This window comes from Falco naumanni, chromosome W (assembly GCF_017639655.2).
Source record: "Falco naumanni isolate bFalNau1 chromosome W, bFalNau1.pat, whole genome shotgun sequence".
NCBI classification, from domain to species: Eukaryota; Metazoa; Chordata; class Aves; order Falconiformes; family Falconidae; genus Falco; species Falco naumanni.
The window spans coordinates 3376261-3398069 of NC_054079.1; the positions used below are offsets into that span (position 1 = coordinate 3376261).

Consider the following 21809-nt stretch of genomic DNA (forward strand, 5'->3'; position numbering starts at 1 on the left):
TTAATGAAATGCTCTGGAAAGGAGGCTGTTAAGAAACAGCATTGGCAGCATCCATTTACATAAATCTTATTCCTCTTTCAGAGAAGAGGAAACTCTTCAAAGAATGAGAGCTAAGGGGCTGACATTCCCACCACTGCCTCCAGAGAGTATACAGATGACTGGCTTTAACCCACAGTCCTGTGCTCTCTAAGGGTGCACATCAGAAACTTCTTTAAGAAATGTATACAGTAAGAAACAGTTAATGGGACCATATATTTTAATTTTGAAGTGTCTCAGCACTGAAGGATTAAATACATAACAGTGTAAAACTGTAATTCATCTTTCTTTCAGGTCCACTGAATATCTCTGAGTTCCCATTGCTACCAGAAAAAGGAAGAGTTGAATTAAATCAGATTCTCCCTCAGACATACTTTTTTCCATGTCTGTTGAACAGAAGTGCTCAAAGGTTTATTTTAAAGTGAATCAGCGGAGGCAAAATAGCTTTTGGTCAGGTAAATAAATCCTCTGAAGAAAAAAATGCAGAATGCTATCCTGACCTGACTTAATTTCCCTGAATCGGGAAATGTGCCCTGGTGTCTCAGTTCACCAAAGATGACCTTTGTTTCATGCAGATTTAGTGGCTACACCTATATGAAACATGAGATATATAAATTAAAGCGATCTTAGGAACATATACAAATATTTAAGATGCTTCAATTATACTTTAAAGCATTATTATGGATTTTATTCAAATCCAGGTAGGTAGGAATCGTTACAATTTAGGATCCAAGTGATCTAGAGTCTGAGATGTGGGAAAGAAAGCATACAAAAAGATTAAAAGAGAATGAGTTTCTTCTTGTTTGCTTGGTTATACTTCCATCAAACTTTATTTATTTCAAAGGAAATTCTTTGCAATTTAAATGTCATTAGTAAGGGGAGAAAGGAACTTGCTGAGCTGCAAAATAATTAGTAACTTATTTCCTTCTTCCTGTAGGGGGAAAAATTCCCATAAATGACAGTGTCAGTGCAGACCGACATACATCCTCTTAGTTTGTGTGTTAGATATTCTTGAATTATCAGTATGAAAGTATGGTACTCTACTAGTTTTGGCTGGGATAGAGATAATTTTCTTCCTTGTAGCTTGTATGGTGCTGTTTTGGATTTGTGACCAAAACAGTGTTGATAACGGATATTTTAGTTATTACTGAGCAGTGCTTACATGGCATCAAAGCCTTTTCTGCTTCTCACACTGCTCTGACAGTGCGAAGGCTGGGTGGGCACAAGAAGTTGGGATGGGATACAGCTGGGACAGCTGGACTCCCACTAGGAGGGAGGGAGCCAGCAGCTAGCTGTGTGGGGCTAAGCTGCCCACTGGGGTTAACCCACAACAGGTACAATGGTAGGAAACAGGTCATAACAGTATATGCTGTGAACTTTGATTTCTTGTAGCAATATGAAGGTCTCCAAATTCAAACATTTCTGTCAATTTTCAAATCCATCCAGATCCACTTCTCTTATCTTTTTTTCTCCATTTTAACTCATGTAGGTCCCAGCAAGATTGTACATCTCCACTTTAAAAGGAACTTTGGAAAGCATCAAGGATATTACCTTTTAAATGATGCCCAGCCTTGTCTCAGTTTTTTACTTTTGGAATACAATGAGCTGCTTTTAAAATATGCATAATAGTAGCATCAACAGACCCATGCCTTACTGCAGCTCCTGTCTGTAACTCTACCTACCACAGTCCCCACATACTTCTGCAGACTTAATTCTGAATCCTTACCTGAGCATCCCCTGCTGTAAAATACGAGTAAATTTATGTGAATTTGGATTGTTATCCATATTTAAAATTCCATTGACAATTAGAGAGATGCTACAAACTTCTTCATTTTTATGCATACAAGTATGCAAGTATTTAGTTTTCAGACTGAAGCCAAAAAGTATTTTAATAAGAAATCTAGGCCATATACATCCAAAAGCTATTCTATAATGAACACAGTTTTAATTTGTTTGCCTGAAACAAAAATGCTAGTTCTGAGGAAATTTGCTCTATTTTATTTTTCTATAGCCTGTTTTGTCCCTGTAAATATAGAAAAAAAATGTATTTTTCCCTTTACTCCTATTCCTAGCCTATTTTAATAAATTTGATGTGGTATGGTACATTTCTTTAGAATATAACACATTTTAAAATCCTCTCCTTTTTTCTCAAGGTTTCTTATTTTTTCCAGACACGATCATTCCTCACATGCTCTTATTGGTGGCATTTTCTCTCTGACTCAAGCTCTTACGCGTCTTTCCATTACCCCTTCTAATGTACGTGTGTATCTTCTTGTCACTCCCTCTGTCCTTTCTATCAGTATCAAGCCATCTTCTGCTCCCCATTCTCCCCCACTTTCTCCCCCACTGTCTCCTCATCACACCGTTCTCTACACCCATTTTGACTATGACTGGAGTAAGGCAGCTCCAGCACACCCAGCTCCCAGCTGAGAATTGTTTTCGTGTATATAGGCTGAACTATGGCCCAGGTTGGATTTTCAATCATAGAATCATTTAGGTTGAAAAAGACCTTTGAGATCATCAAGTCCAACCATTAACCCAGGACTGCCAAGTCCACCAATAAACCATGTCCCTAAGCACCACATCTATGCATTTTTTAAACACCTCCAGGGATGGTGACTCTACCACCTCCCTGGGCAGCCTGTTCCAATACTTGACTACTCTTTCAGCGAAGAATTTTTTCCTAATATCTAAACCTCCCCTGGTGAAACTTGAGGTCATTTTCTCTTGTTCTGTCGCTAGTTATCTGGGAGAAAAGACTGACCCCCACCTGCCTACAACCTCCTTTCAGGTAGCTGTAGAGAGCAACAATCTGTAGCTACTGGAAGGCATGAAGCTGGACATGGGACAGTGAGAAAGCATTATTCCTGCAATGTCCCAAAGCATTCCAGTGAAGCCAGTGACATCCTCTGATGTAACTAAACATTTGCATTTGTAGACTTCATAATGAAATGTTGACAACAGCATCCATTTAGTTGCAAGACATACACCAAAGCTACATTAGGGCAAGATTTGCATAATCATATTGCTTTAAAATTGACCTAAGAGCATTCCTAATTGTTGAAATCCACAGATGTCCATGCTGCTGCAACTACATGTCACCCTCCCTTATGTCATTAAGTAACACCTTAAACATGATTTCAAATACCTGAATGCAAGCATACATATTCATACAGTACAGAAACTTGGGTTCATAAAATCATGAGTGGATTACATTGTTTCATCAATGCAATACCCATCTGTGAAAGATAATCTAATCTAGATCTTCTCCTCCATTCTCTCTAACCTTTTTAAAAAATACCATCTGAGAAGGAGAACATATGAGAGCAGAAACTGGCTATAAACCATGTTGCACCAAGGTGTCTTGAGGTTAAGTTGTAAGAATGAGATATATTTATTTGGGGATCAAAATACACAGACTTTACCAGTGAAAAAAAATCTGGTTTTTTTCTTTACTGATGAAATATATCCTAGATGTCAAGTTCTTTATGTTTCCTTCACAGTTCAGCAGCTCCCAAATCTCACACAGATGGTATGCTGGAGATACAACTGTCATTTTACTCGAAACACCACAGTAAGGCAAGAATCTCACAACTGCTTTATAATAAAAGATGGATTTAGAGCAAAATTCCATTGAAAAAGCTATGTCAACTGTAATCACATGAGTTTCATTTCACAAAAGGAACTCGTCTGACAGAAGATTGAATGCTCATTAAAAAGTCTTTTGACATCTCTATTCCTAACCAGCCATGTCCCCTAAGCACCTATAGTTCTGCTCCAGAGCCTGAATCTAAGCAGTCTTACACAATTAGTCACAGGCATACAAAAAGATTTAAGGATTTTGAGACCAAATTTTATAAATCTCCATAGCTAAATGACAAATGAGAAGGGGCCTGGACAATGCAGAGGTTTTAAGAAACTTTTAGGTGCTGGGTTCCTCCAGTGGCTCCAGCTCTGTTTTCAGGCCAGAGTAGCCTAATTGTGGGGCTGGAAGTACTGTGGTGTCTCACAGTTGAACATCCCGATATCTTTACCCCTGGGACTAGAGCAGGAATGCACTCTCAAAGTGGATTGTATGCTACCGAAGGAAAGGGAACCACTGCCACAAAATATTTAGCTGTATTTTGGAACAAAAGGGCTAGCATAGATATTTAACACTTCAGTACTCTGGACAGGAGGCAAGTACCTAAATTCCCTGAGAGTGAATGTCCCCACACACACCTGGCAGCTTTTCCTACCAGGCCCCTCAGAACATTCCCTCTTCATTTGCTGAAGCTTTGTAAAGCCTCTTCTCAGCAGCCTGCCAGTCCTCCCAGGATGTGGGTCCCCACACTGGCAGCTCCAATGCACAGGAAACCAGATACAGGGCCAGTACATGTTGTGATAGAGGTGCTATGAGAAATGAATAAATTTCATTCCACAGGTACTTTGAGAATGGTTCAAAAGATCAATAAGTATGTTTCTCTGATGCAAATGCATCACTGCATTCTTACACTGGCACTTGCTTGGTATGTTCATCCATCTTCACTTTCAATGGAATTAAAAAAAGTTCTTAGATGTTATTCTTAAAGAAGAATTTTTTTAACATGCTTTTTCTCAAGACAGTTCTGCAGGATCATTTGACATTTTACTGGTATAACTGTGAAGTAGCTGGTTATGAAATAATGTAAGCTTAAAGTTGAGTGAACCAACTTCCCATCATCAACATGAACATATTCTTGTATCAGGAACATAAACATGGCATGTTACAAGTTGGAGAATACTGATGGAAATCTCAGATAAAGTAAAATCCTTCACAAGTTTAATTAATGGATAGTCCCTGTGGGAGAGGAGGATAGAGAATGCCTGAAGAGATGTATGAGAGGAGGATGGAGAATGTCTGATCTGGCAGGAGATGAGATAACAGCTGGGTAATGTGAAGGAGAGTAAGAAAGATAAGCATGGTTATCTAGTAGCAAAAAGGTGTCTGCATGCTTGTAGTGATATATAGCTATGTAACTGCATGAATGGTTTCTACCCTGAGCCTGGTGGTACATACAGCTGGAATTTGTATCCGGGCTCAGAGATATAAATATGAGCTTCTGTGCACAATAAGGTGTCTCTGGTTGTACCACAACTGGAGCCCGTGCCTTCATATGCCAGAAATGGCACCCAATGTGGGGTTTAAGTAGGAGGCTCATGGAGCCCAAACCAGTGGCATAGTATGACTGAACCAGGATCCATGGAAAATTTTGTACACCCATCACCTACAAAGAAGGTGAGCAGTCAGGAGAGATGGGAGGGAAGTTATCCTGAGATCAACAACTCAGCCTGGACGTATTGCAACGGCTGCTTGCAGCTCAGCAACGAGCTGTGACGGGTCCACAGTTAGTGACTCTGTTAGAATGGATCCGTGACAAGTGGTAGGCAGATGATTGTATGATGCTGCCGCAGAGGGGGACTCTGCGGTAGGAATGCATTTAGCAACTTGGTGGCAAATCCTGACTATTCTTCACCAACTGTCGACAAATTCTACTAACAGTGCTAAACCAGGGGAGGCTGTAAATTCCACTGACAGTGCGACTCTTCTCAACACACTGTAAACAATGGCGACTCCGTCCTCACCTCCTCTGCCCTCAGAGCTCCTGTCGCCAGTTGCAGCGACCCTCACAACACAGGACCAAATGCGGGAACAAGACCACTCAGACAATGATTCCATTGACACTGAGAACCCTTTTGATACAGGTCCTATAGATCTGGAAAAGGAAACAGACCTTTTTCCTTACACACACACACCCCGATGACTTGACTGTGTTTTCAGGGAGGGTGAAAGGGGGTCTGAGGGATCAGTGGCAGGAATACAAGCGGGAAGCACTTAAGGGAGGGTATTTGGGAGTTGCTATGGCATGTCCAGTATTATATTGGCCAAATCAGCCTCCAGAGTGCCAGGCTGTGCAATATGAGGTTATAAAAGAGTTAAGAAAAGCAGTGCAGGAAGGGGGGATTCATAGTACTTTTTCTGTGTCCCTTCTTGAAGTGATGGCAGAGTATTATACACTTGCACCATATGACTAGAAGTCATTGCTTCGCATGGTACTAATTTCAACGCAGTATATGATGTGCTTATCTGATTTTTGTGAGCTATGTATAGTGGCCTTGATTGAAAACCCTAATCAGGGAATTGCTGTTAACTATGAGCAGTTGGCTGGAGAAAATAATTATGCCGCTTCCCTGATGCAGGCAGGGTATACCAGGGACGCCTATTTGCAAATTAAGGAGATGACTATTAAGGCAGTCCTGAAGATACCAGAGTCTGGGCGAGCCTCTAGTGAGTCATTCACCATAGTCTTGCAGGGTCCTAGAAAGTCATATAATACCTTTACTGATCGGCTTCAGAATATTTTGCAATGACAAATTGAACATGAGGAAAATTGAGGATTGCTCTTAAAACAACTAGCATATGATAATGCCAATGAAGATTGCAAACAGGCATTGCAGCCCTTTTGCAATCACAACCCCACCATGTGTCAAACGTTTATGACACAGACCTCACAGCAGACTGTAACTCTCAGGTTGAGTTCTGGAATGCAGCGCAACACATTTTTGCTTCTCTAATCTCTTCTGTAGGAATAGTACATGCTCTTAACTCGCTTAATAAGTTAGACTTATTAAGCTTTAATAAGTTAATAAGTTTGCTAAAGAAAGTAATGCTACAAACAATGCTCTATCTGGCTTATTAGTGGATGTTGATTCTGTCAATCATGCATCGCTACAGAACTGAGCTGCTATTGATTTTCTTATTGTTAGCAGAGGGACATGGGTGTGAAGACTTTGATGGGATGTGTTGTATGAATCTGAGTGACCACTCTGAATCAATTCACAAAAGCATACAAAACTTAAAAGCCTTAAACAAAGATCTGCAGCAGAGCCAGGGGTGGGATGCCTTTGGTCTCTTCTCACGGCTGGGAAACTTTGGGCCGTGGATCAAAAGCATTGCAGGATTTATTATAATTGCCTTAACTGCCTTATTGATGTTTGCCTTATATCTCCCATGCCTTTTTTCCTGTATTCAGCATTTAGTTGACCGTAACATAAATCAGGTCATGGTCACCCAGCTACACACAACCTTTGCCTTGTCACAATTAACAAGCAAAAAAGGGGGAGATGTGGGAGAGGAGGACAGAGAATGTCTGAAGAGAGATGTATGAGAGGAGGATGGAGAATGATCTGGCAGGAGATGAGAGAACAGCTGGGTATTGTGAAGGAAAGTAAGAAAGATAAACATGGTTATCTAGTAGTCAAAAGGTGTCTGCATGCTTGTAGTGATATATAGCTATGTAACTGCATGAATGGTTTCTGCCCTGAGCCTGGTGGTACATACAGCTGGAATTTGTATCCGGGCTCAGAGATATAAATATGAGCTTCTCTGTACAATAAGGTGTCTCTGGTTGCACCACAACCTGAGTCCATACCTTCATACACCACAGTCTCCTGACCATTTATTCTTCTCTCAAAATCCTATTGACCATGACATTGACCATGTGATATGAAAATAATACTAACAAAGCAATTAACGAGTATGTGAAGCCTCTGTAAATAAATATATATTACATATATAGATAGATGGCCAGGCAGATACATATGATTAAGATCTTCAAGTGTAAATAAACCCAGTATCATTACTTCAGCTTTATGCAGATAACTGCAGCTACAGCTATTAAGACAGCAAAATACATCAAAGCAATTCAAACTGTAAATAGAATTATTTCAAAATGAAATTTGCCCAAACATCACATATTTGCCTCAGTTACTCCAATAATGTCTAACTGAAATCAGTGGAATATATAAAGGCAAAATATGACTATATGAAGGAAATTATACTGCACTTTCTCTTTTAGTTAGGCTTATGTCACCTCATCAATTTACATTATTGAGGTGGAGAGGAACAGGTTAAATGTAGAAACCTTTTATGTATTTAATTTCAGTCAAAATAGCAATCAGCAGCAAAATGAAAATATTTATGCAATAATCTCCTGAAACTTTTTTCAAGTACAACAATAAAAACCTCCACAATTCTGACCAATTGACTTGAAAATATAAATAATCTACAAAGGAAAGTCCCTACATCACCCCAGCCCACTCAGCCTTTACCTCAAAATTCAAGAATTTTTCACTAGAGTATATTATCTAGTTAATCATGAGCATATTGCAATCATTAGACACTGAAATCACTGAAGTTTGAGAGGTGTAAAGGATTCTCACTCAGTAGCAGCTAATGTCCCAATCAATGTACTGTCACTGCAGAGCCATGGGTAGCATCCAGCAAGGAACTTCGAAATACTAGGGGCAGAACAGCTTGACTGTTTTACCTACCTGAGCCTTGAATGCATGTCAGTCAGATGCATAAATTATTTTTTTAAAATTTTATTTAGAAATATTAGAATAACGTGGTATTGGCCATCCTCAGTCCTTCAAAATTAAATGAAACAAAACCTGTCAACGTATCTCTGAAGGAAATAACACTACCATAATATGTAACATGCCCAGTTTCAACCTTCTGACAGAATTATTCATTATCATTAAAAATAAATGGTAAACAACTCTTCGAGAAAATACAGAGGTAAACAGAAAACAAGAAAACAGATATTTACATTGTGGTTATTGTTTTTTAAATTATTTTTATTATAGACAAAAGTCAATGACAACAAATAACATCTTATCTTGTCTTCAGTATTTAACACACAATCTCTTTAGTAAAGATGCCGTTCCATACATAGCCAGACTGAAGTGAATGCCATTACTTCTACTTTGCAGTGATGTAACTCAGAGCTGAATGCAGACCCATGCTTTTTCTTTTCACCACTCCTTCCAGATTTTTCTTCTATAGTCCTTCATGAAACAGCAGCAACAACAAAAAGGAAACAGTGAACCTCTTCCTGTGACAAGGCTCTGCCACGCTCTGTCACACATTAGCACTCTCCCAAGCAATGGTGCAGAACCTCTGCCACCCTCCTGGCCATTGTGGCAACTTACCAGGAAACTGAGGGGGCAAAACTCATTTGCATGCACATTTAAAAAATGTGCATATATTTGAATCAGAGGAAAAAAAAGAAAAAAGTGAGCTCTTCTTATGAAGCACTACAGATGTATTCAGAGCTATAAAACCTCTGAGAAAGAAGAAAGGACAGAATGCTAAAAAGAAAGCTGACACCACTTGTCTAAAATCAACATGCATGCATGCACTGGATATGGTCTGAAGTGGCTGCATATGCTGCAGGTTTGTGCACACTAGATTACTATATAAAATTAGCAATGGAAAAGAAATACTCTCTGCTTAGCTCCTCTCCAGGACAAAATATTTTATGCTCAACCTGAAGGACTCAGAGCCTCTGGGAAGCAGAGGCAATGAGAAAGGCCTGTGATCCATCTTCAACTCTTTTTTTCAAAATTTCCCAGATACTGAACTCACAGAATTCCTTCCATTTGCCTGATGATCATTTTGCTGGCAACTAAAGGTTTTCCCCTCATATTATTTCATTAAAGTAGTTAATTATTTATTTTACCTGACCAACTCCCACCAAACAGTCCTGCAAAGCTATGCTATCTTTCAGCCTGACATGAGTCACACTTTTCCTGACATGGGAGGGCAGTCATTCAGACATGCATGCTCCTGGCAGCCTGCAGTGGGCAGTTAGCGGAGCGCACCAGGGCACCATGCTGCTCCACCTGGAGCAGCTTTGTGTCCTGCTCTGAAACCTCTCTGATCAAAGACAGTTATTTCAGGTAGATCCCACATGTGTACATAAGTCTGCTAAAGTCAAGAGAGTTTGCATCTTTGGTAGGCTGATTATTGTGACCCTGTACTCTAGAGACCAATACTACATTTAAAACTTCTGCTGGCCTGAGTTAACAAAACTAATGTATGCCCAAGGAAATCTTGAAGAGATTCCTATTGCCACCTAAACATATCCAATTTCACTCTTCTTGTCATCCGCTGATAAAACATGAGTCCTTTTTCAATGTATAAACCTACAAAATCCTACTACTGAAATTTTATGCCAAGCCTAACAAGCCTTGTTCTATAAGATAGTTAAAAGTCTTTATAACAAAATAATTCTCTAACATTATACCTTCTTAAAAGAAAAGAACTAATAAGTTCAGTTTTCAGCTATAACTCCATTAGAGCTACAACCATGTATGAAAGTTTTCATGTAATATTCATAGAACCGTATTAAGCCAGTAAACAACCTTAATTTATATAATTCCCTATCTATAACAGAAGGCTGTTGATAGTGTTCATAACTACCATACTAAAGCATTAACAAAATATGTTTTCCAGAAGTTTTTAATACTTGAAGGTTATATTTTTTGTTCTGAAGTAGTGTAAAACTCTTGACTTTTTATGTTCCCACTGTTTTGTACAAATATATATTGAAATGACCAGATTTCACACAGTTTTAATCTGGACAAAGTTAATTTAATATTTTTAGGTGTTTTCACAGAATAGTCCTCTTGAAGAAATCACCATTTCTATTTCAACTAATGGTTATAACTACAAAAAGCTCGTGAACCATTTTGGGACTCAGCTTAATACTGATTCTGAATGAGTGACAGGTAAAGACGTTTTCATGTGGCCTAGCAAATTACCTTCTTAAAAGAGGACTCTGTGACAATCAGGTTTTCAGATGCTAAGGCTAAAAAGACACAGAAAGAAAAGCATGGAGCAATTGCAATTGACAACTGGCCTTCTATCTGTGCCCTCTGCAATACCAGTGACTTGATAAGAATGCATGAAAGCAAGCCTTTTTCCTTGGATAAATTGCAGCTCTCCCACCATCATGGAAAATGCTCAAAATGAGAATACATCTGCAAAGATGGCAGAAAAAAGAACTCTGATCTTCATAACTCCCCCCAGGTGAAAAAAATCACCTGGATTGCCATTCACTAGGAATAAGGGCCAAATCAAAAAATCATCAGTATCACTGAGGACCCAAGTGAGCCCCATCACATCAGTGGAATTATGCTGGATTTATAAAGCTGTAATTGAGATCAAGCAGTTGACTATCAGCAAGTATTTTTTTGACAATGAAGTGCTTCCTGGTTTTGACACCTTTATCAACCCCAGGTCCTAATCTGACAGAAGATCATCCTAATTATTTTCATATCTTACTGTATGTATGATCATTACAGGGTGAGAACTCCTCATCAAAGATTGATTTTTCAACATTAAGGAAAAAGAATGAACAAAACCACAAACACCCCTAAAATTAAATATTCTGTCATTTGCAAAAAAGTTAATGACCTGGAATACCATCTCTAACCCATAGGCTTTTTTTTCTACTTGAGAGAAAATTCTGTCTGTCACAAATACCTTATTGGATAGAAACAAGACAGTTAAATGGTACAAAGTTATCCTTCCTTCTAGCTTTGCTCTTAAGATATGAAAAATTCTTATCTATAAACATAAAATCAAACATTCTTTTAAAGCAACAAGATTTCAAGATGGCAACCTGTAATATATGAGATAAAATGCAGAATGCTACACAGTTTGAAAGGAACTTATTCTTTAATTATATACTTCTTTTTACAAATGGTATATCACCATTTTTTGTACTCTCTTACATTTCATTACACAGGAGACAAGCTGTTGCTCCTTTTATTTCTGATCAGTGCCTCGAGTCTGGAAGGAGACATCTGGAGGGACTGCTAGTTTGAGGTTCCTCTTTGCCCTCAATTCTTTGCTAGTCAGGCTCCCACTGAGCACCACAGAAGTGTCCCTCAGAAGAACTTCATCAAAGGGATTCAGCTCAATCCTAATTGCCAGGACGTGTCAGTATTCTACAACAGCAAGGAGAAGCCAAAGCCTTCTACAGGGCTCATGCAGATACTCTGCCTTGAAGTAAGCTACAGAAAGATGCTCACCCTCCAACTTTTACCTAAGACTGTTTTCTCCCTATTACCTTATTTGACCATGTGCAAGACCATGACTTACTCCCACAGGATTACATAATGCCAAAAGCATGTATGATGATGTTTAGCCCTTGCAGTAGAGGAACACAGTATCTGATATAAAGCTCCCTGGAGATAATGGGTCCTCCCAGGAGAAGTCTGAATCAGAAAAGCTACAATTTTTTTCCAGTCCTTAGGCAAGGCTCTTTCCTGTTCTTCCTCCCATAGAAATAGGCTGGATGCAATCTTGTGTGAACATGCAGAAGGATGTCAGGGGAAAAAGATGTATTTCTCTACCTTGTTTAGTCCCTTGTCTTTCAGTGAGATCTTCTAGCTACTGCTACACAGGATAGTAGGCTTATCTTTATGAGTCAATTTTACCTTGTTAAACAGTTACTTTTCCTCAGATGAGGCCAGTTCAATGAAACATCTGTAAAAATCTTCACCCTCCTGTAGCAAGGAGGACATTAATTCTTAAGAGCTGTCCTCTTAAGTGGGATTTATTTCATGTCAAGGCAGAATTATAAATTGGACTTTTTTTTAGATTTACATCTCATCGCTTTCTTAGTTTTAATTGTAACTAAACTGAATTCTCCCAGCAGTCTAAAATTTACTTTCCCTCTAGATGCTGAAGCTTATTAAAGTAGGTATTTTGACTCAGAGTGATTAGATTCTGACACAAATGAGAATTCATATTCTGCACAGTAAGTAATCCATGGAAAAGATATGCCAACAGGTATCTTCAGCTCTTTATTTATGAACAATGAAAAATATTGGAAATTATTAGACTAGTAAAAAAAAAACTCAGAAAAGTAATTAGTCCCAATACAGAGAAAAGTGATCTAAAATTAATTTTGTCAGAGTTAACTCCACTTTCAAATGTATTTGTCTTATGACATTAACACACTAACAATGACAGCCTACAGGTCTATTTTTAGGTACTTAATATGTTAAAATATGCGATGAAAGCAGAGAAAGAAGTTACTGAAAACATTTTCTGTTCATTCAAGCACTCTTCCCAACTCTGTGCTGGTGAATCATTCAAAGAACAGTGCATACATTTGTATGACAAAACCACCTGCATAAAAAAAACATTTTTAAAAAGTGCTAAGCAATGCACAGTAATACTGAGACCACTATGTGGTGTGGGAGTTTAGCACTTCTGAAAACTAGGCTGTTTATTTAAGTGCCTAAACCCACATTTTTCTCACAGAAAAGTTGATGTTCACAATTTGAAGGAATTGTTCTTAGTACAGTTTGCAGCTGAAAGAGGAGAGCCCCCTACTTCACCAGACTAGAGATTTTCACAAGTCCATAATATCCCTGAAGTGTGTAATTTTTACAAGATGCACTGATTGGGATTGGGTTAATTTCAGACACCACTGATTTTTTAATAGCAAGGCAAGAGGATCTGTCAAAAACAAAATCATCAAAAAAAAGTGAGCTCAATGAGACTGTGAGTAGAATGGTATTTATTTTGCTTTTCACAAACCCTCAGCGTTGCCTAATTTTTAGAAGTACCCAAGGCTGCATTCAACATTACTTCATCTACAGAATAATTAATGAAGAAATTAAAATCACAATGCTTTCTATGTTATATCTAAATTAGATTCCTGTCTCATATCACAGATTTCTCTTACAGGAAATGTTGCTGTCCTGGCAAAAATGTTAAGCCCTATTTGATAGGAAAGTTAAAATTGAAAGATGATGTGCAATCTTCCAGGTATTCTGAAATAGCAATAAACAGAAGTCTAGGTACAAGCTGTGTATCTAGTTTTCATCCTTAACTTACTGTAGTAGAGGTAGATATTAGGAATGCAATTATATATTTAATAACCTGAAGACAAAGTTAAGCACAACCATCAGCAACAGAAAAAAGAATTACTTCAGACTAAAATTCAACTTTCCTTGTATCTGCAGAACTGCTGTGCATTTAGTTCTTACAGGTCTTACCTAGTTTCTTTACAATATGCTGCAGTATTAGATCTGTTCTCATGCACAGCCTTATTGTCACTGTCCCTCACTGCCAATGAGAGTTAAGTACATATTTGAATAAAGAGGTATTTCAGAACTGATATGAGGCCTTGTTTAGCCTCAGAAAAAAAAAAAGTGAGAAAAAAACTAAAAAAAAGGAAACATTTTTTTTTAAGGACAAACAAGTACTGCTTTTATGTAAACCATGTCAAATGACATATAAAGCGAAAACATCAGGGCATCATGCATACCTATTTGAAGGATGACAGGTCAGCAGTTCTGTTTGGTTTACAGGTTTTCTGGAGGCGCAATGTTTAATATAAGGGCAGATAATCAGAAAAAGGAAATGAGATTATTGGGAAAAAAAGAAAACTCGACATGTTCACACTGTAAAATCCTTTTTAGATCCTGCAGTAATGTCCTGGTTTCAGCTGGGATAGAGTTAATTTTCTTCCTAGTACCTGGTGAGGTGCTGTGGTTTGGATTTGGTGTGAGAACAATGTTGATAACACCCTGATGTTTTAGTTGTTGCTAAGTAGTGCTTACTCTAAATCAAGGACTTTTCAGTTTCCCACGCTCTGTTAGTGAGCAGGTGCACAAGAAGCTGGGAGGGAGCAGAGCCAGGAGAGCTGACTTGAACTAGCCAAAGGGATATTCCATACCATAGAACGTCATGCTCAGTATATAAACTGGGGGGAGTTGGCCAGGAGGGGCTGATGGCTGCTCAGGGACTAGCTGGGCATCAGTCAGCATGTGGTGAGCAATTGCATTGTGCATCACTTGTCTTTCTTGGGTTTTATTCCTCTCTCTCTCTCTCTCTTTTCATTACAATTGTTGGTTTTGTTAAAATAATAATAATATCTTACTTTATTTCAATTATTAAACTGTCCTTATCCCAACCCATGGGTTTTACCTTTTTCTGATTCTCCTCCCCATCCCACTGAGTGGGTGGGGGGAAGCAAGCGAGCAGCTGTGTGGTACTTAGTTCCTGACTGGGGTTAAACCATGACAAGTAAAAAGGATAAAGAATCCAGCCATTTATTATATTCTTCCAGATGCAGTTAAAGAAGAGTAAATCTTGCACAGTCATAGCACCTGAATGCACATCTCACTTTATAAGAATTCTAACACACTACCTATCACTTTCTGACAGCAAAATTAAAAATTATTAAATTGATAAACAATCTGCCCCATATTTAGAGCCCACATTATGCACAAAGATGTGCTTCACTAATAAATTTTTAGTTACAACCTTCCCAGACGAGGAAATATCACTGCAGTATTAAATAAATCTATTAATTTAGAAGTGTGAACACAGTGCATTTAAAAAAAAAATAATTTTTTTAAAAAGTACAGTCTGAACATGAAATACAGTCCAAAAGGGATTAACTGAACTACATAGGCATCCTGGTTTCAGCTGGGAAAGAGTTAATTTTCTTCTTAGTAGCTAGTACAGTGCTGGGTTTTGGCTCTGATGTGAGAACAATGTTGATAGGACACTGATGTTTTTAGTTGTTGCTGGGTAATGTTTATACTAAGTCAAGGACTTTTCAGTTCCTTGGGCCCTGCCAGCCAGAGGGCTGAGGGGGCACAGTAAATTGGGAGGGGACACAGCCAGGACAGGTGACCCAAGCTAGCCAAAGAGGTATTCCATACCATATGACGTCATGCTGAGTATATAAACTGGGGGAAGAAGAAGGAAGGGGGGGACGTTTGGCATTATGGTGTTTGTCTTCCCAAGTAACTGTTACGTGTGATGGAGCCCTGCTTTCCTGGGGATGGCTGAGCACCTGCCTGCCCATGGGAAGTGGTGAATGAATTCCTTGCTTTGCTTTGCTTGCATGTGTGTCTTTTGCTTTACCTATTAAATTGTTCTTATCTCAACCCTCGAGTTTTACATTCCTTTCTGATTCTTCTCCCCATCCCTCTGCGTGAGTGGGAGTGAGCAAGCGGCTGTGTGGTGCTTGGTTGCCGGCCTGGGTTAAACAACAACAATAGGTAAAGGATTATTTATGATAATTCACACAATACAAATATGTTTGTACTTAAAAAGATTCTTCCCTTCTAACATTTCAAGAAAAATCCTGCAAATGCAGAATGTCCTTAAAGTGTATTTATGGCCATCCAGTGTTCATTTACACACATATTATTTATACAGTGTAATAGCTTAATACCACCTAAAGGTCAAATGTTGGAACAGGTCTATATAATGAATGAAAAATAAAATAATTCTCGGTTGGTTTCACTGGAACCTCTGTGCTTGAACAAAAGCTAAATCATGCCCCCATTGTTTGGTTCAGAACTTTACTGTGGGAATACAAGTTAACTCCACTGAAGCTATGATAAATGTGCTCCAGATCAGGCCTATCTATTTGGATTGATATGCAGCATGATTTTGTACCACCTCAATATTTGAATAGTACCAACATAAGAAGGGGTTGTGCAATCCATACAAGCAACAGGGAAAAATCAGATAGTCAGTGAAGCTCACACCAAGAAGAAAAATCTCACGCAGATAAACGTAACAGTTGTGGGAGAGGAGAATAGAGAATGTCTAAAGAGAGATCTATGAAAGAAGGATGGAGAATGATCTGGCAGGAGATGAGAGAACAGTTGGGTATTGTGAAGGAAAGTAAGAAAGATAAACATGGTTATCTAGTAGTCAAAAGGTGCCTGTGTGCTTGTAGTGATATATAGCTATGTAACTGCATGAATGATTTCTGCCCTGAGCCTGGTGGTATTTGTATCCGGGCTCAGAGATATAAATATGAGCTTCTCTGTATAATAAAGTGTCTCTGGTTGCACTACAACCTGAGTCCGTGCCTTCATACGCCACAAACAATTTAAAGAACAAACACAAATATTACGTCCTCATTGTAACTGAAATAATACTGGTACACTGACTTCCATGGACTTAATCTGATTTGCAAAGAATCTGGCTCTTTCAGAGGTCTCTGCTCTTGTATTTAACCACTATGGCTAAAACAAAGCCATGCTACACACTGACCTAAATGAAGATCTGAAGGAAATAAAGCATGAAAAAGACTTTGTTCCAAGCATGGCTAGTACTGTAATCTTCCTTACACACCATTTCAACTCTTACTCATTTTAATGTTTCTTGGTTTGAACATACATCCAGTAAACATCCACCCCTTTGCCCATTACTCGAAAGCCTGAGTTCCTGTTGGTTCAAAAAACAAAGTAATCAGGCTAAATATCTGAAGTAACAGGACAAAACCTGTCAGCTGATACTCAAGTCTATGATCACAAGCTAATAGAGGTTTTGTCATTTAGGGACAATTCCTGAGCGCAATAGTAAAAAAACAGGGTCAATACTCAGGAAGTCCACAGATGCAGCAACAGTAGTAGGAAAAAAATCATGGCCAAATGCAAGAAAAATATCCTTAAATAGTCTTGTGCTCTCCTAAATTGATACCACATACATGCCATCACTGTTGACCCTTGTAGAGCTTGTACTGGAGACCTGCCTGAATGCTGCATACAGTACAACATAGCTGTTGCTCAGGAAACACCTTCTCTAAGAAACCACTAACTCTTCTTCGATGTGAGAAAGAAAGGTTTGGCCCTTAATGGTCAAGACTTAGGGTTTTCATTTTATGTACTTCACAAGAGAGCTTATTACCATAAACTTGCCACTCAGTACACCACTATATACTAAGAATATTGTAAAATATCTTTCTAAAGTGAAATACAGAGAACATGAAACCCTTCTCTCAAAGGATGACTTTTAAATGTCCTTAAAATGTTAAAAGGAAAGTGAAATTTGAGTATGCTCTAAGTAACAACCCACTCTCACCAATTTCTCTAAGCCTAACTTTTATTTCTCAATTCAGTTTGAATTTTCAAGATCCTGAGACTATTTTGCAGTCAACAGTTTCCTTAAGCAAATGTTGACCTCAGTTAAAATTCAGGGCTGTGGGATGTAAGGCAAACTTCCATCTCTCATTGTAGAAGTGACAATGCTTTGTTTCAACATTCATAAACCAGTTTGGTTTACATCAGTTATGCCCTTAGGCTTTTTACTTTATTCATCTTGGAAAACGGAAACAATAGACTGTTTTCACTTCCTGGTTTCTTGCTGCAATATTTGGTTTAGAAAACAGTGCAAAGAAACTTTCAAATTTGATTGTTTTAATTATATGATAAATAATATAATATTTCTGTTAGATAATTTTTTATTGTATCAAGTCTTTCAAAATTGTCTTTTAAAACAAGATCAAAACAATATACTAAAATCCTAAATTAAAGAGTATACTACAAGCAAATACATCTGATTTTCAGCTACTGGGTGAGCTGAACTATTCTACTCCACTGAAAATGATAGAAGTTGTCTTTTCCTTTAGTAGGAAGAAGCAGGGTAGTGAAGTGGGAAAGTGTTTTTCTGAGCAGTCTCAAAGCCTGGGGACCCTCTGGGGGCCTGGTCCTGCAGCCAGGCCCTTAAGCATGCACAGGGGAGAACCAATGGCTGTAGGAGCATTGCCTGCACTGAAAGGTTCACTTGCAAAGAATACAACACTTTAATTTGTGTACCCTGGTAAAGAAAAAGAATCACCAAAGATATCAGAGATATCTGAGAAAAAAAATAAAACAAAAAATATAAAACCAAGACATCTTTCCAACTCTAATAAAAATCAGCTAAAAGAGGGCAACCTAGCATATACTATAAATACCATATTAAGTAAAAGGTAACTAAGAGCTAGGGAAACAAAAAGGATGTGTGTTCAAGCTTTTACATATATTTCTTTTTGAAAACAAACACAACAAATGGTGAAATATAATAAAAAAATGTGTACATGCACAATCTAGTTTATAATCAAAAGCTCATAACCACTTAGAAATAATATTTAAAGTATCATTCAATAAAACATTTTTTTAGCCTTAGAAGCTATAATGACATTTCATTTACTGTCTCAGTAGTTTAATTTGGTCAACTGCAGACAGTCTTGCATCTGTCATGGGACTAAATATGGCTCTCAAATGCAAGAGAATAAGGTGTTGATGTGAAATTTGGCCTATTTGTTATTAAAATCATAACTTTTTCCAGTTTTTTAAGATGAATTAACTTTATATTTCATATGTTGATGCCTTTGCTGTACTTCTGTTAAGTTTACATACAGCAGAAATTCTACATATACACATAAATTAAAAAAAGAAACGTTGAAGTGCCACAGGGCAGCACTCAGAGGAACAAGCCTCCAACAACTAGGACCACCTTTCTGATCACCTTCCTTGGCACTTCCTCTCAGTTTACGCTTGCGCGAAGGCAAATGATTTATCAATACTCCTTGAAAAAGGAAAGAAAACAAAAAAGCCTGCCACAGTATTGAACCATTGCACCTCAGTGCTATCATGAAATGGAGTCATTACTGTAAAAAGAAGTACCTTTTGGAGCCTCCAATATAGGTGAAGGTAAAGGTGGAGTCTGAGTACCTGAAATCTGAAATACAACGAGCTGCGTTATTACAACTTGTCTTTATTTTAGCTGAAATAGCTGAGATTTTGCAGACCAGCATTCTGTTACCGACACGGAGTGTGGGGAAGTATCGGCATTAATCAAAGGAAATGCAGCAACTCTTCCCCCAGCCCCTCGCAACAAGTGTCTGGTGTTATGGCAACGGCAGGGATTTCCATTGTCAGAAACTGCAACATCCAGCCACAAGCCGGACTCATGCGACGGCAAATCACAGCCGGCACCACACCGTCCCCGGCACGGAAGTGGCGAAACCCCAGGGGATTTTTTTGCACGGAAAAGAGAACGTTTATCGCTTGCCATGCCCCCGGCCCTGAAGCCGGGCGTGCGTATGAGGATAAAGGCAGGCACCGAGGGGGCAGGAGCCCGGCCGCCCGGAAAACAGCAATGTAGTGCCCGCCGGAGCAAAACGCACCAGGGCATCGCTCGACTGGGCGCTCGCACCAGCAGCTGCGGGCTGCGCCAGGCAACAAGGGGGTCACGCACACTTGCACACACCTGCCCGGTTTTGCATGTGGCCGCTGCCACGCTCCCTGACTCGGGATGCGCGCGCACACACACACACACACTCCCTTCCCAACCGGCTCCTGGTCTCATCTGCCCTCAAATGCCCTCGGAAGGAGAGGAGGAAGTAGGGGACTGAGGGCAGGCACAAGCCGGCTCGGCGGCAGCCCCTGCTCCCGGGAACGGCGGCGAAGGGCACGGGCACAGCCCGGGCAGCCGCGCCGCGGCGGCAGCGGGGCCTGGGGCGGGCGGCGGCGGCAGCCTCCGCGCCGCCAACCTGGCGCCCAAGAGAGAAACTCACCTGCAAACAGGCAGTCCTTCTCCGCCTTGCACTTTTGGATCACAACGTCAATATCCTTCTGAATCCTCTCTTGTCTTGAACACATCCCCATGAAATAAATCCGGGGGGGGGAGGAAGCAGCTTTTATTTCCACCCCACCACCTGCACTGCCAGTTGTAATATTCAGTCCGAAAGATGGACCCTGGGGCTGGCGAGCAGGAATCTTCCCGCGCCCCAGAGGGATCCGCTCGGCCGGCTGGAGGACGGAGGAAGAAGGCGGTGGGAGCCGACGTTGCATGCCCAGATGTGCCCGCCCAGATGTGCCGCCGCTGCCGGCGAATGGCAATTTCCTTCACAATAGATCCAGCGGAGGGTGGTGGCGGCGACACGCGATCCCCCCACTTCCCACACCCTCTGGGGTTTTGAGGGTTGGTTGGCTGGTTTGGTCTTTTTTTTTGGAAGGAACGAAAAAATAAAAGGGAGAGGAGAAGCCGACCCGACCACTCACATCCCTGCCCCTCCCGCCAGCAGCGGCGATCGCCGCGTAGCAGCAGCAGCAGCGCGGGGAGCCAGCGGTGGCACCCGCATCCTGTCCCTGGCGGCGCGGCGGGGCCAGCGCTGCTGTAGCGACGCCAAACCGCAAACCCTTCCCTCGATCCCGGCCCGTCACATAAGGCCCCCGCCGGCTCCCTGTGTGGAGGTGGCGCGGGGGAAGAGCCGTGCGGGCAGCTGTGAGGCGGAGGCTCGATGGCCCCGGCCCCGCTGCCGGCCCTCGCCTCCTCCCACCTCCCCGGCCTCGGGCATAGGCTGCCGCCTCCTCCCGAGCAGCGGAGAAATGCAAATGACAAGTGATCCGGGCGGCGGGGCGGCTCCCAGGCCGGCACTGGGGAGGAAGCGAGCAGCGCCGCGCTGCGCAAGGCCACCGGCGGCGGGGCTCCGGGGAGGGGGGCACTTCCCGGACGGGCAGGGCCCCACGGGGCCCAGCAGTGGGAGCCGCTCGCCCTTTGTCTTGGGGAGGCGCCGTCTGGCTCCCAGCGAGGCGGGCACTGCGGCTGGCCGCAGCTCCCCATCTCCCTGCGTCCGCGCCTTTCCGTCTCCGCGGCGGGTGCGCTCCTACCCTCCACTGAGGGTGGGCGTCGGCTACCGGTACCCCTGCCCCACCGCGGGCAGAGCTCTTCCTGGTCCTTCCCCAGGCAGGAAAATCGGGCAGCCCACCCTTACCAAAGTGCTATCCCTAGGATGCCTCCGCGTCCGTCCTATCGACGGGGATGCGTGCCCATTGAAACAATAAAAAAAGAATTAACGGTTTTATAATCCATCTCTAACCACCATGATTTCTAATCACGCTCCTCTCCTGTCAGTCTTCAGCAAACCTGTCTCTCAAAACCTAAGGGCTTCGGGAGAAGACTCGAGCTGTCGGTACAGTGCCTAGCAGCCAGCACTAATCCAGGCTAGAGGCTTTGGGCGCTAATGCAATACATGTAATGACCGTAATATAACACAGAAGGAATGGTCAAGTCTGCAAAGCCAAATATTTTTCATCAGCCAAAGAGCAAAAGGAATTAATAAAAAAATAAACAAGTGCGAACACAAAGG

At 40.8% G+C, this 21809-nt stretch overlaps 1 protein-coding gene across 1 annotated transcript in view; it reads right to left on the reverse strand.

The window, feature by feature from the left end:
• Positions 1 to 21045, reverse strand: part of LOC121080701 (protein mono-ADP-ribosyltransferase PARP8-like) — a 149703-nt gene extending 128658 nt beyond the window's left edge. The window contains exons 1-2 of the mRNA XM_040578837.1: positions 20235 to 21045; positions 19342 to 19396 (exon numbers count right to left, since the gene is read on the reverse strand). Coding sequence (XP_040434771.1) covers positions 19342 to 19396; positions 20235 to 20511 — 332 coding nt within the window. The 5' untranslated portion in view covers positions 20512 to 21045. The remainder of the gene's footprint in view (positions 1 to 19341; positions 19397 to 20234) is intronic.
• Between the last annotated feature and the right edge of the window lie 764 nt (positions 21046 to 21809).